Source organism: Corapipo altera, unplaced genomic scaffold, assembly GCF_003945725.1.
Source record: "Corapipo altera isolate COAL_440 unplaced genomic scaffold, ASM394572v1 214, whole genome shotgun sequence".
Classification (NCBI taxonomy): domain Eukaryota; kingdom Metazoa; phylum Chordata; class Aves; order Passeriformes; family Pipridae; genus Corapipo; species Corapipo altera.
In genome coordinates, this window is record NW_020885031.1 from 488,016 (window position 1) to 502,127 (window position 14,112).

The 14,112-nt window shown below is 48.2% G+C and overlaps 1 protein-coding gene across 5 annotated transcripts in view; it reads left to right on the top strand.

Annotated features, from left to right (window-relative positions):
* Positions 1 to 14,112, top strand: part of SEPT11 (septin 11) — a 46,677-nt gene that overhangs the window by 14,464 nt on the left and 18,101 nt on the right. For all 5 annotated transcript variants that reach the window (XM_027668213.1, XM_027668210.1, XM_027668215.1 and 2 more), the window contains 3 exons: positions 9,702 to 9,816; positions 11,901 to 12,096; positions 13,016 to 13,202. In XM_027668213.1, coding sequence (XP_027524014.1) covers positions 11,930 to 12,096; positions 13,016 to 13,202 — 354 coding nt within the window. In that variant the 5' untranslated portion in view covers positions 9,702 to 9,816; positions 11,901 to 11,929. The remainder of the gene's footprint in view (positions 1 to 9,701; positions 9,817 to 11,900; positions 12,097 to 13,015; positions 13,203 to 14,112) is intronic.

A 14,112-nucleotide genomic window follows, 5' to 3' on the forward strand; every position in this document is an offset into this window, starting at 1 on the left:
CTTGCCAGGATCCAGCCCTGGGCTGGAAGCTGTGCTCCAGCAGCTCAGGGGCCCGGTGCATCCGCTGAGCTGTGGTGTGCCCTCGTTGCCTTTACAGTGAAATCCCACCTGCACCAATGAAACTATTTATTTTATTCCCCAGGAATTCCTGCCTCAGTAATAAAGGTGTTTGGAAAATAGGTCCTGGCAAAAGAACCTTGTCAGACAAGCCCGAGGTGTCGTTGCCTGTAATCGAGGGAAAGATCCCTCATCTCCTGCAGGAAAACTTGTACCAGCCTCTCTTGTTGTAGGGTGCTGGCACTGCTTGAACCACCTTTGCAGACCAACGTGGGCTTGGGGTTTCCTTGCTGGTGTGTTTGTGTGTTTTGGAGAGGAGAGAGATGTTGGGCTGCAGGAGGGGGTTTGGCTGTGCTGCGGTGGGAACTTGTCCTTCTGTAAAGTCCTTCACAGGAGGAAGAAGAGCAACTGTCAAGAGCAGCTTGAGTGCTAGGAAAACCTTTCCTCTTTTGGGGAGGAATAGCTCAAGATAAACTTCAGTGCAGAAAATAGGCAGTGTGGGGCTCTTCATGTTTCTGTTGGCTTAAATCTCTAGAATAAAAGGTTTATCTCTGATTCAGTCCAAAAACTGGAACTGTAAAGCTCATCCTCAGATTCCATGTGACTGGAGAGTTAATCCATTCTTCTGGTACTGTGAATGTTTATTTAGCTGTACATTTATGGAGTTCAGTGTGTGTTGGGCAATTGCCGGTGTCCTGTCCAGGGATTCTTTATGACTTGGAGCATCACCAGGATTGTAGTGGCCATCAAACGCTGTTGTGATCCTGCCCCTTAGCAAGTAGTGGATGTGGAAAGGACTGTGGGAACATTCCTGTCTGCAGTGAGAAGAATGTTTTGTCTTTCACTGTCGATGGACTCCAGAAATGTGAGGTCTCTGTAGCAGTTATCAGTGCAGCAAGACTTGAGGGGGATAAAAAACCTGGTGTAGAGAGGCCTTCTCGTCCCATCTCCTAACAATCCCAGTGTTGTGACTGTGCTGAGGGCCTAGATCAGATGTGCTTTCCTCTGGAGGAACTCTGGCCAGTTAAATTTTTTGGAAAGACAAAACATAATCTTCCAAGGCAACCACAAAAATTTGGAATTAATGAGGTGAAGGGAAGGAAGTCATTCAGTTGAAATGGGGAATTGCTCCTATTTATAAAAACTTGAGTGTTGGCTTTCCCTCTTTAAGGCAGAAGAACAAAGACTTGCTGAAGGCCGGTAGAGAACGCTGTTGCTTTTAAGCCAGTTGAGAGCTTGAAATCTATGGAGTGATGATTCAAAACTGTCAGCTAAAGAATTGAGTAAACCTTCACCTTCTCCTCTGAGTGCAGGTTCAGTTCAACTTAATTCTGCTGTCCTTCTTGCTGAAGCTGGAAAACTGCACACTAAGGCAAACAACAATATTTGTAGTCTTCGATATTCTTTGATTGCTGACCTTTTCTTATTTGTGTTGAGTGTCTTTTCTGGTGCCCTAAAAGAGCTTGTGTACCATAAGGGGCTCTGTGTGTTCTGGTTTCCTTTTCAAAGCAGATGTGAGGGCTGTGACTCAACACTCAGTGTATTAGACCATGCCATGAACTCATTAAAAGCTGGTTTGCTTGCTTTGTTGTTGTTCTCTGATTACTTGGTCAGAACCACACTCAAGTGTACCCATTGCTGGTGAGAGTAGAAACACTGGACTTGGCTAAACCTGAAATATTTTTCTCTGACCCTTTTATTTAGTGACCTTAGTGTCATATATGCATGTGCATGTTGCATATGATTTTAAGAATTCAATCCAGTTGATACTGGATTTATACTTTCTTTGCTGGTGCTGGACGAGTAAAGTCTCTCTGGGGAATTCCAGTGTGTGTGTAGCACTGGTTCAGACCCTGAAAGCCCTGCTGGGGGTTTTCCAAGGAGCTGGGTTGGGTGGTGGTTATTTTGAAGTCAGGACCTGTTTGTACACACTGCTGTGGTACCTGGACATTGGATAAGCTATGTTTGTATGTATATCGGTGTTCTCTTAGGATGTTGATATGAAGACAGTTCTGTGATCAATCTGAACTCTTTAGTCCAGACTCAGAACTCATAAATAAATGACCTGAAGCTGTATTAACATGGATCCTGACTGTAAGTCCCAGTGCTAATTAATTATCCTGAGCACGATGTGGGGCACTTTTCAGCCCCGGAGCTTGCTGAATAGGAGCTGACAGAACATGGCCTGGATGTGTGGCTGCAGCTTTTCAGGAAAGAACACACAGGATTAAGGAGCTGCAAGGCAGCCCTGCTGGTGCCTGCACCACCTCAAGGAAAACTGCTGCTTTTTGTGTCCAGAGCAGCCCTTACTTTGAGCAGGTATTGGAACAGTTCTGCCTTGTTACAGCTTAGTGAGCAAGGTCTTTGGGCTGCTTTCCTTTCTTGAAATCTCTCTTGTGCTCTGGTTGTGTTCACACCCCTGACTGGAGTGCGGTTGGTGGAAGCCTGGGGAAGGTTGGAGGAAAATAGCATCAGGTTGCCAGGTTTGTGTTAGTTCTACCCTCTTGTGCCCGGGAGCAGTGTCCCAGTTTGCTCCTGGCCTGTGTGAGTGTAACTGGGAGTCTCCCTGGGTTTGTGTATCACCCTTCCCTCTGTCCCAGGTTGTGCTGTGCCTCCAGCTAAAGGCTTTTAGCCAACTACAAATCCACTTATTTAAGGGCCCATGGTGCAGCTGTTTCAGGGCTATTTTAAGTGCATGACGGTGAAATACAGAAGGAAATGGCTGTTGTTGGCTTTTTCCTCTCTGCTGCCTTGCTGGACTGTATCTGTATTTGTGGTGGTGTGGGACTGTGTAGCCAGAAGGGCTGGAAAAGGGTAAAAGAACTGAAAGCAAGCAAACAAAGTGTTTCTAATGTCCATATAGCAACATGCTTTCCTGCATGCTGTCTGCTGTCAGGAGAGACATTGGCCAGAGAAGCAAATAGCATCTGGTTCTCATTGGGCTCTGCCTTTGGATCGTCTTCATTCTTGTTTGTCACATTATGTCTCTTTTTTCCCCCCTTCCTTCCTTTCTCCTTTTTTCTTTTTTTTCCCTGCAGTGAGTTTACAAGCCTTGCTGGAATGCACATATGGTCCTTATCATCCCCCAAGTCCAGCTTTTTTTTTTATTTTTTTTTTTTGCTGGTTAGCAGTTTGTGACATCAGGGGCTGTTAGAAGCATTAGTCACTTCTACTCCAAATAGAAAGGTCCGTGGTTTTTGGAAACCTATGGAGGAAAATGTCTTTTATGTCAGTTCTTGGCATAAATGGAACTGCGAGTGCTCTGAGCTTGTGCTGACCTTTAGCCAAACATTTTGCCCGAAGACAAATGTTCGTTCCCGCTCTCTCCAGCCACTCCTGAATTGTCAGATTTTGCTGACTGCCCTCTTTCCAGAAGAATGCAACTGTATCCTTTTTCCTCCGTGCTCCTGCCGGTTTCCTGCAGCTTGCCAATGTAAGCAGTCCCCTCTCTTCCCTGCCCGTGTTCCTCAGAGGCGGGAAGCGTGTCCCGATGTGCGCTGGGACTGCTGCAAGCCTGTGCTGGGGAGCTGGGATTGGGGCAGGCATGGGGCTGGGTGGGCTGCATCGGGCCAGGGAGCAGCTTGTGATGCCTGCTGACTGTGCCCTGTGTCATCCTGCCCTTCATTTAGGGAGCCAGCCTCGGAGAGAGCAGCGCTGCTGCCTGTTAGTGCCTGCGCCAGGGGAAGCGTGTCCAGCATCACCCACTCTCTGGGGGTATCTCCTTGGGGAACTCCTTCCTTGCTCTCATTGGCAGCTTCCTTTGGCTGGTAATTCCACAGATCCACAGGGTTTTATCTGTTAGAGCAGTATTCTGTGCAAGGGGGGATGGTACTGGACCCACACCTGCCCTTCCCCATCTGCTCTGCCCAGTGCTTTGCTGGACAAGTTGCTTCCAGTCTTCCTCCCACAGAATAACCTTTTCTGCTATCCTGATTTGTGCTATCACGATTCTCAGGGATTAAAAGGAAAATCCAGCATGTTCAAGGAGAGCCTTTTTGTGTTCCCTGTGACTTCCCTGCTTGCTGAGCGAGGGAGCCAACTGTGGCATAGCACTGCTGACAGTATTCCCTGTTACTGGGAGTAGGGAGACCTGGCAGCTTGCTGTTGTTCCAGACGTTGCTGGAGGGCTGGGACAAGGGCCTAGTGAGAAACTGTGTGTCCCTGAGCAGCTGCAGCTGGTGCCAGCTTTTATCCAGGAAGAGCAAGATGGTTTCCTGCAGTCCACCCCTCCGGGACAATGGCTGCAGCAGTGAGTCACTGCTGGGTTGGTGGGAGGCATGGATCTTCATGCCTTGATTGACACATTCATGTGCAGAATGAGAACGTGCCTTCCACAGGGTCTACTCTCCCTGTTGGGAGAGAAGGGAAAAAGAGGGGGGGGGGGAACCAACTAAGGACCTCCCAGACTTCCCAGTAGCTTATGGAGCCATCTGCCCAATCCTGCAGCCAGCCCAGCAGCATGGGGACAGGAACTCCCCCTCTTCTGCTGGTGACACTTATCACAGCCTAAAACAGCAGCTGAGAAGTCCTTCCTCTTGATGAGCTGACAAACTGATTGATTGCTGGGGGCCCTTTCCTTATGGCATCACTGCATGGCAAGGAGGGCAAGGGAGTTGTTCCTGCTCTTTGTGTTCTCCCTGTACCATTGTTCATAAGTTCTCTTGTCCAACAGTTATGGGTTTGACCATGCCTTAAGCCTCTGTAAGGAAGGGGAGGGGGGTTGTGGATGCTGTTTCAAGGAACAGAGAGCTTGGCTCTGGCACAGACACTGGGAATACTTGGTGCCCTGCTGGCATGGAGAGGGTAAGATAGATCTGTCTCTTGCTGACTGCTCTTTGCTTCTGTGCTCTCTGCTCGTCCCTGAGCTGTGTTTTTGTCTGAGCAGACAAAACTATCCCAGAGGTCCCTGGCTTTGGATGTAGCATCTAAGATGACTTCAGAAATGCAAGAACGTGTGCGTAGTAACTGGTCAAAAATGTTGCTGCCCTGAGCTGCTGACAACAATAAGAGCTTTTAGAATTTCTTAAAGGTGCCTCCCGAGTCGTGTGGCCTCAAATAACTAAACACTTGCTTCATATTTGTGGTTGAGCTCAATATTTTGCATACCAGCGTTTTCCCCCTCTCGAATTTGAGGCTCGTTTTTGTTTTCTTTAACTCTTGGGAGGCCGTGTGAAGCTGACCCCCAGCCGCCGGCAGCTCTGGGCCGGGAGGGGCCAAGGGAAGGGTTTGCCAGCAGCCTTAAGGCAACAGAGGCTCAACCAGGAGCTTGCTGGGGCTGGGGGAACAGTCCTCACCATGGTTAAGTCCTGAGCGAGGAGAGCAGACCAGAGACCGGGGCAGTAACTGCACGTGTCCTTGGGGATCTGCCCTCCTCAGCCTTTTGGGAGCGGTGCTTTTTTCCTACCCAAGAGAAGAGCAATTTTTGCTCTTCTCCAATCAACTACCACACACCTTGTGACTTGCGTGGACACTGCTCTGCTTCGTGCTGCCTCTGGAGGAGGGATGCATGTCCCAGCACAGGGCCCACCTTTATCTCCCCCTCCCCATGTGCACACAGACCGTGCACTGTTCCTGGCTCTGACCAGGAGAATAAACTTCCCCTTTATCCCTGCTCGCTCTGCCAAGCTGCTGTGGCTTAGGAGGAATGAGCTGACTCTCTCCTTGCACGTGCCTCATCAGCTGAATTGTTTTATATGGCTTCAGTGACTTCCATCCAGGCAGACCCACTGTTTGCCACAGAGCATCCCCTGCAACACTGCTTCACCTACAAAACTTTTACCACCAGGAGCTGTGTATGAAGAACAACAGATGCAAAATAACCTTGACAGGGTTCTGAGGTTGCAAACCCTTTTTTGTCTTTTGCAAGGCAGTTTTTACCCCCTTAAAATTAAGAGCACTGGAACATGGGTTCCTGAGGATAAATCTCTTTATATTGATGGTAGGTAGGCAGATGCTGTGCCTTGTCTCTGCTTAACTTACCCCCTCCCTTCCTCTGCTGGAGTTAAAACCAGCAGCTGTGATAACAGTAGCTCAAAGATTGTTGTTGACCCAAGAAATATCGACTGTGGGATGCCTTGTAGGGCTCTCTGGAAGGAGAAGTCAAGTGATCAGCATCTTTCTCAAGAAACAAGCATTTATTTGTTCGTGTAGCTCTGCAGTTTTTGTAGGGGTTAGCACACAGCTCTGGAGGTTCAGAATTGCTTCCTGCTCCTGGATGGTGTGGGAAGAGGGAGGGAATATATGCCCTATAATGTGGTCTTCAGTAAAGGCAACATGGGTGTCGTAAGGAAGAGTTTAAAAATAAAGACTGTTTTTGGGATGTCTTAAGCTCTCTGACATCTGAGAACACGCAGACACCCAAATCTAGCAGCGTGTCTGGTGCAAACTGTCTGATCCCTCCAGGAGTCTGTGGAGCTGCAGTTTTACCCACACTGATCTTGTCCATGGTTCCTGAAGCTGGGAGCAAGGAGAGGTGCTTGGCAAACAGTTACTCTTTTAGTGTGCCTGTAAGAGGTCAGTGCTTCCAGGCACAGCGACTTGTCTGTGGTTCTGAGGCGTCTCCAAGGACTGAGTTTCTGTGAGGGACAGCTGAGGGGGTGTTTTAGTCCAGGCGTGTGTTTAGGTGCAGTGTTGGGGAAAAAGTGGGCTGAGCTCTGTTCATCCACTGCAGGAAAATGAGGAATGCACTTGGGAAGAAGGCAGTGAGGCAGGGTGATGATGTGCCTTTGCACTTGGGGTGAAGTGCCTGAGCAGCACTGCTGACTTCCTCTGGAAGGAGAGCCATGTGGCAAGAGGAATAAATCAATGCATGTAGCATGGCCATGGTTGTTGGTGCAAACGGGGGCTCTGGGGTTGTCTCTGTGGGGCAGGAGCCTGCAACTCCTCTTCAGCTGGATTTGCCCAGTTCTCAGTGGCATGACTCAGTTGGGATCAAACCCAGCCCACTGACTGTGCTCAGGAGCTTGTTGGGGCGATTCACAGCCGGAGCAGCGGGGCCATCTGACTTAGCATCCCCTTGTTGTTAAAACACTTCTGTTCTGGCAGACCGAAATGCGTGAATCACTTGCCTGTTCTGCTAAAGATACCCTGAGCAATCAGGCTGGTTGCTCTCCAGCAGAGGCTTCCTTTCCATGTGGATAAAGCTATCCCCTTGAAGAGGGTAGAAGCAGGAGCGGAGGCCTGGCTGCAGTGGTAAGAGGTTATGCAGCCCTTGGATCCTTCCTTTGGATTCCTCTGCAGCTCCCCAAAAACTGTGTGCACTTTCCAAGCCCATCTCTGTGCTGCAGAACTGGCTGTTCGGTTGCACGATGCTTTTGTTTGTGGGTGCAGAGAAAGATTTAGAATCCTAGTTCCTTTGGCTCTCCTGCCTTCTCCAAGATGCCTGTCTGTGAGACTTGTGCAGAACTGCACCTATTTTCTCTGTCTGCTCCACTCAGGGAGCTGTGCTCCATCCTGGGAACGCTGAGGGAGGTGGAGGCTTGCCTTTGTCTTTCATCTCTGGCTGTGCCTCGGGCCTCGGAGCTTTTCATGAGCTTTCTGGTGTTTGGGGCAGATAACAGACTGCGCTGCTGCTTCCCGTTGTGAGCGCAGCTTGTGAAAAATACTTGGCATTGCAAAGTGCAGGGGTAGTTCTTGTTTATTCCACTGTTGATGTTTGCCGCTTGCAGGGGAAAAAAGCAGGGGAGGGAAATAAACCCGAGAAGGTCTGCAGCAAAAAATAACTGACACAGATGCAGATGAGTGTAACTCCTGTTCCTGCTGAGTAACTGGTGATGAGGCAGTACTTGCTCGCCCAAAATATATCAGGGAAAGAGAGACTGGTGCTGAAAGATGTTCAACACCCACCACTTTCTGTGAAGTCTGTGAGTCATGGGCGCTTACTGCTTTCTGGGGTCAGCTCTGAGCTCCCTTCACTTCATCATAAACCCAAGCCCACTGGTGTTTTAAAAATACTAATGTTAGAAATATTTAATTTAACCCATTCACGTAACATATAAATGCCAGGGTCTCCTTCCATTGCCTGGGGCTTCTGCAGGAGAATTACAGTTGTGGGTCAGTGGTCTCTTCTGTGTTGTTTGTCACTCAGCCTGAGTGAAGGAGGTGGCATCTCTCAATCACACTAAGCTTCTGTGATGTGGTGCTGATGGAATAGCTGTCAGTCCACAGAGGGGTGGAGGTGAACAGGTGGATTGGGGTTAAGCCTTCAGACAAACCTGATTTAGGTGCTAGGAGAAGGCTCAAGTATCTAATAGAGGTGTTGGGCCCTGTCTGTCGGCGTGGCAGAAAAGGACCCCTAGCTCCTTTCTGCCGTATGGTGATGGCACAGACAGAGACATTTTCACTTGATGTTGTCTTTCCCAGAGAATTATTGTATTTCTTTGAGTCTGAGTCTGTTTTCATCAACATTCAGCCCATATGTAATTCATTTTTTCCTGCAATTGGTGGCTGGTCTGTATGTTCTGAGGGGGGAAGTAGAGCTGCTCAGCAATTGTGCAGAGAGTAGGAAGTCCTTCTCTGCTTTTGATTCTTATTTTATCAACCAGAGAGTGTCTTTTTTCCATGTCTGGTCCAAAGCCCACTGATTTTGTGGAAAAGAAGCTGCTGCTTCCAGCATCTTTAAACCAGGCTGAGGCTGCCCACGACTGTAATTTAATATGGCCTTGGGGGAGTGACTGTGCTGGAAGTGTTTGGGTTTGGAGGAAGGTTAGAATTTTCTAAGTTAAGGACAAAACAAACTTCGGGAGAAATATGTGAAATAACAGCAGAGCTGCTCTAGGTCTGCCAAGTTGGTGGGAATTTTTTGTTTTACCTGTGCTCAGGACATTGGCACAACCGCCATTTGCCAGGGAAGAGATAACTGGGCTGGCTTCTTTTTCCAAGCTTCTCTGTGAATTATGGTACAGCTGTTGTGGAGAAGTCCTAAATATAATCTTGGAGCTGTTTCAAACCTCCCTTGTGCAGGGTCTGTGCTGCCCTGTTCCCCTCCACAGCCTTGGGGTGTTGGATGTTGTCAGCTCAGGCCCCCTGAGCAGCCAGGAGGAGGAGAGCGGGTCACGGGGGGTGACTGGCACCTTGGGGCTCCCTGACCTGGCTTCTTTTCCTGCTGAAGACGTGGAGAGGCAGCACCAGGGGCTTTGTAGGTCATGGAGGAAACGCTGGGATCAGTGCCCTGCTTTGTCACCTGGTGTCAGATGGGTTATTTGTACACCAAGGCACGGCAGAGCAGCACGCTCGCTTTGTTCCCTTCCGCTCCAAGCCTGGAAAAGCTGGAGAGACATTTAGGTGGCTCTAGAGGCACTGTTGCTATCTGAGCTATGTCCTGCTGTGGCCCTGCCAGAGGGATGCTGAGGCCTCAGGAAAAAGGTTTGGGTGTTGCAGTTTGGTACAGAATCATGGTTTATTAGTGACAGGCACGGGGAAACAGTCTGGTGGTGTTTGCGTGCCTTGGGGTCAGGGACATCTTAACTCCCGAGCCCCATGGCAGAGAGCTGGGTAGAAGTAAAAGGAGAGTACTTTGGGGGGGGAAACCTAAGAGAAAGATGCTGTGTCCCAAAACTCTGTGTCATTAACACAGTTCTGACAGGACTTCTTCCCTGACAGGGGGTTTGCAACCCTGTTAAATGCTTTCCTTCTTGGTCTTACAGAACGATGACCTCAGGAACCTGTCCCTTTCTGGCCACGTGGGCTTCGACAGCCTCCCTGATCAGCTGGTCAACAAGTCAACGTCCCAGGGCTTCTGCTTCAACATCCTCTGCGTGGGTAGGTCACCCTGCCCCTCTGGGCAGTCAGGGCTGCACCCCTCCACAGACTCACACCTCCTCCCTCTGCAAAGGGATGAGCTGAGCCACAGGGGACCACAGTGCCAGGGAAGTGACAGTTTTCTTCCCAGAGCTGCTCCAGGGTAAAATCTAGCATCCCTCTTTTCCTTTTCTCTACTTTGTCCCCTGAGTCAAAACGTGGACATTTTTAGCTGTTAAAATCTTCGCCTTTGATCATCCTGTGGTTCTGTTTTCCCCAAAGGCTGCCCATAAGGAAACTGAGCTAACTTGGGTGCTAAATGTATTTTTAAAAGAAAGTGAACTTCAATCTGCCTTTCTCTGGGTTGGGTGCAGAGGCTGTTTCTCGCCAAATGACATTCCTTCCCTTCCAGGCTTTGCCTGTATAGTTACATTCTTAGTTTCTCCAATTGGAATTGATGCCATTTTTAGTCTCCAAGTGATGGACTGGAGAACAAAGCCTGTCACCTGTCCTCTGCTGTATTTAACCTGCGTGCTGCAGGTTGGTTTTATAGCCTGAGTTACCTTTCCCAAATTGTTCAGAGGGTGAAATACAGGAAGGCAAATCTCCTCTTTGCTATAGGGAGATTGGTGCTGTCTTGGTACTCCATGGATACTACACACTTGGAAATCCATTGCTCACCCCCTGGGAGCTGGGAGCTGAACTAGCATGGACTTGTCAGTGGACCCAGAATGTGGTTCTGCAAAGTGACACAAATGCTGGGTTTCACTCTTAGCTTGGCAGAGCAGGCTGTGAACACCATCTCTCCGTTCATTGTTCAGTTAAGCCTGCAAGAAGGGAGTATTGTCCCTTCTAATTAGTTACATTAATTAGCTGGAAAAACCCTGCAGCCCTCTGACTGTGAATTTTGCCCAGTGAATTGAGGGTTTCTGTGAGCTGTGTGAATAGAAGTCTGGCACACAGACTGGGCTCCTCTCTGTAGCTTTGCGTGTCGAAGGAGGAGATAGGAGAGCAGTTGCACACTCGAGCTCCCAGCCCTCACGTGACTCCTGGAGCAGCATGAATCCATTGCAGTTCAGCAGGGAACAACCCGATTAGCAGGCAGCTCTTTGATCAAAATGGCATAAATTAATTGCCTTTCTCTCTTGCAGTAAATATTCCTTTCTTAGCACGACTTAATATGTCTCCATTAGCAATTTGATCCACCTCTTCTTTTTTTCCTGTAAAATGTGTCAATCCACCAATTTTCACCCCATATTAAAATTTCACACAAACCGCTGTAGTTGTCCAAGGAGCAGAAATCTTACTTTGGAAGCAAATTGTTTTCTGTAATGGTGACTTGAGAAAGGACGTGATGAACTTTGGCCTTGTAATGTGAGACTTTTAACTGGGATGTGAAAGGCTGCAAAGGCCATCTAACACAACACGCAGGAGTTCATATGAGGAGCTCCCTAAAATCTTCAGCTGCAGAGATGAACATACTGTACCATGAGTTCAGGACTCAGCTTTTCACGTGAGCTGCCTCAGCCCACCCCTGCTCACAGCAGGAGTAGCAGTAGCTGTGTGAGAGTATAATTGCTAAACAAACACTTCTGACTTAGAAATGGGATTTGGGCTAATGCTTTCATCCATGTTACTAATTGCACTGGAGATTAGTGAACCTATAGTAGTTTAAAAAGTTGGTATTCGATCAGTGTGCTATTTTCCTTTTTTTTAAAAAACACCTTATGTATTTCTCTGTCTCAAATTTTTATTGCCTCAGTTGTGCTGTGGGTTTTGGGTGACCTTCTTGCAACAGAAAAAAAAATATTTTAAAAAAACCAAACCAAAATAAAATCAGGTGTCTCCTTGGGAATCAAATACAGTGTTAAGAGAATTTACAACTTGCTTCTGTGAGGAAAGTTCCTGGTTCAGTCCTGGGGAATTGGTAGAGACGGGGACTGTCTCCAAAGACATCTGTTCCTGCAGGGATTATCTTGCTTAGCCATGTGCATGTAGCCTAATTCCACTGTTATCCAAGTGGAATAACTCCTTAACCTGGCGAACGTGCCCGAGAAGACGAGGAAAAGCAGCCAGACCATCCCAAGTTGCCTTTGTCTGCTCAGGTGAAACCGGCATCGGCAAGTCCACGTTGATGGACACTCTGTTCAACACCAAGTTTGAGAGCGAACCGGCGACACACAACGAGCCCGGCGTGAGGTTGAAAGCCCGGAGTTACGAGCTGCAGGAGAGCAACGTGCGCCTGAAGCTGACCATTGTGGACACCGTGGGGTTTGGAGATCAGATTAACAAGGATGACAGGTAAACTGGGCTCTGGCAGGAGGAGGGGTGTGCTCGCAGGTCGGGAGGGTGTGACTGGGGGCTCAGTAGGTCCCTCGCTGTTCCTGGGGGTGTTTCCTGATCCAGGAAGTGATGCTGCTCTGTGCTTTTGGTTTGTCTTCTCCAATATTTCTCCCAGCGTGAGGCCCTACTGCTTTCTTTGCAACATGTCTCTGTCTGAGGTTTTTGGGCTTCCGTGGTCAGAGACAAAATTTCCAGAAGCCAAGAAATCAGAGCAACAGTCGTGTTATAAACCCACGCAGTGGTATCCATGAGGCTGCCCTTGGTGGAGGGGGGATAAATGGAAAAGTTTATTTTTTTCCAGAAACACAGTTCCCTTTTTTGGGAGAAAGTGAAAATCACCTGTAGCATGGGATGCAAAGCTGTACATTTGTTTTCATGCCAAACTAGTCCTTTTCAGAGAGTGTGTTACAATGCACAAGGTTTTTTCTCTTCAGCAAAATGGTCCCCTCAAAGTCCACGAGCACAGTTGTCTTCTGAGCTTTGCTCACAGGCTTCAATTCCGGAAAAACCCTTTTTATCCTTTTGTCAGTCTCCCTTCCCTCTTTCAAGATTTTCAGTGAGATTGACAGAGCTCACACTTCAACTGGAGATGTACAAATACTTTGTTTTTCAGGGTAGCAATCTTGTGTGGTTTCCATGCACCTAAAATCCAGGGTCTCTACCACGTTATCTTGCTGTCATGTCCATTATGCTTTGCCTGTGCACATGTGGAAACACAACTTGTTACGAGGGACTGGAGGTTGCTGGGGAGGGTCTTAACAAGCCGAGCTTGTCCCGTAAGGTCCAGAGCACCCATGAGGCTGCCTGAGTGTCCACCAGTGCCCGGTGTTTTCCCAGTAGCCAATTCCCAATTTTTCTGTGCCTCTCCTCTCTCCAGCTACAAGCCCATAGTAGAATACATTGATGCACAGTTTGAAGCCTACTTGCAAGAAGAGCTGAAGATCAAGCGGTCCCTGTTCAACTACCACGACACCCGGATCCACGCCTGCCTCTACTTCATTGCGCCCACCGGGCACTCGCTCAAGTCCCTGGACCTGGTCACCATGAAGAAGCTGGACAGTAAGGTACTTGCTGCCTGTGTTACAGCCCTACTAGTGCTTTCATTATCTTGCCACCAGGGAGTAATGTGTGTTTCTACCACTAGAGAGTTGCAGAGGGGCTGTGTGCAAAGTGTACCTGGTGCAAGCTGCTACAGTGGGTCATTGTTCTGCTTCACATACTCAGAGATTTATTAAGAGTTTGGACTCCTCCCCTCTCCCAGCCCTGCCTCGGGTAGGGAGCTTGGCCCTGTGCTCCCCAGCTAAGCTATAAAGTCAATAAAGACAATTCAGGTCGTCTTACTAATCAGTGAAAACCAAATGGAAGTGCTGTGTCTGTTTGCTCTGACCACATCCAGCTAGACACAAACAGTGATTTGATCTTCTGTGGCACATGTTAGTGGTGTTCTAACTGTAATCTCATAACCAGGGATCTGAATAAATATGTTACTTGGCATCTGCTTTTCAGTTACCCTCATATGCTTGGTTTAAACCACGGTTTAAAGGTTTCACCTCTTTTCTGAGAAAAATAACCGAGGTACAAATGTAAAGCCTGAGTAGTTAAACTAAGCTTTGTCTGTGCTTCTTTACGTCATGATTAAGCAATTTAAATCTGTCCACCGTGCACCTTTGGCTCGTTGGATCCTGATTCTGCAGATCACTGGTGGCAGTGGCTCTTTATTTCCTGGAGGGGCCTATCGATTGGGTTTTATGTGGTGATGGAGAAGGTTCTGTGCCCTATTCAACTGAAAACAGGGTTATGGAGATTTACCCTAATTGGCATTTGTGTTCTGTCTTTTGGCCCAGCGAGATTTAATATCTCCAGACCATCCTCCAAACAGAATCAAGTGATGTAATAGAAGAGGATTTTCAAGTGCTGTACTTAAAATCCCTTTATATAAGTCAATACCACTGTTATCCTCGCTATGATTTCTGT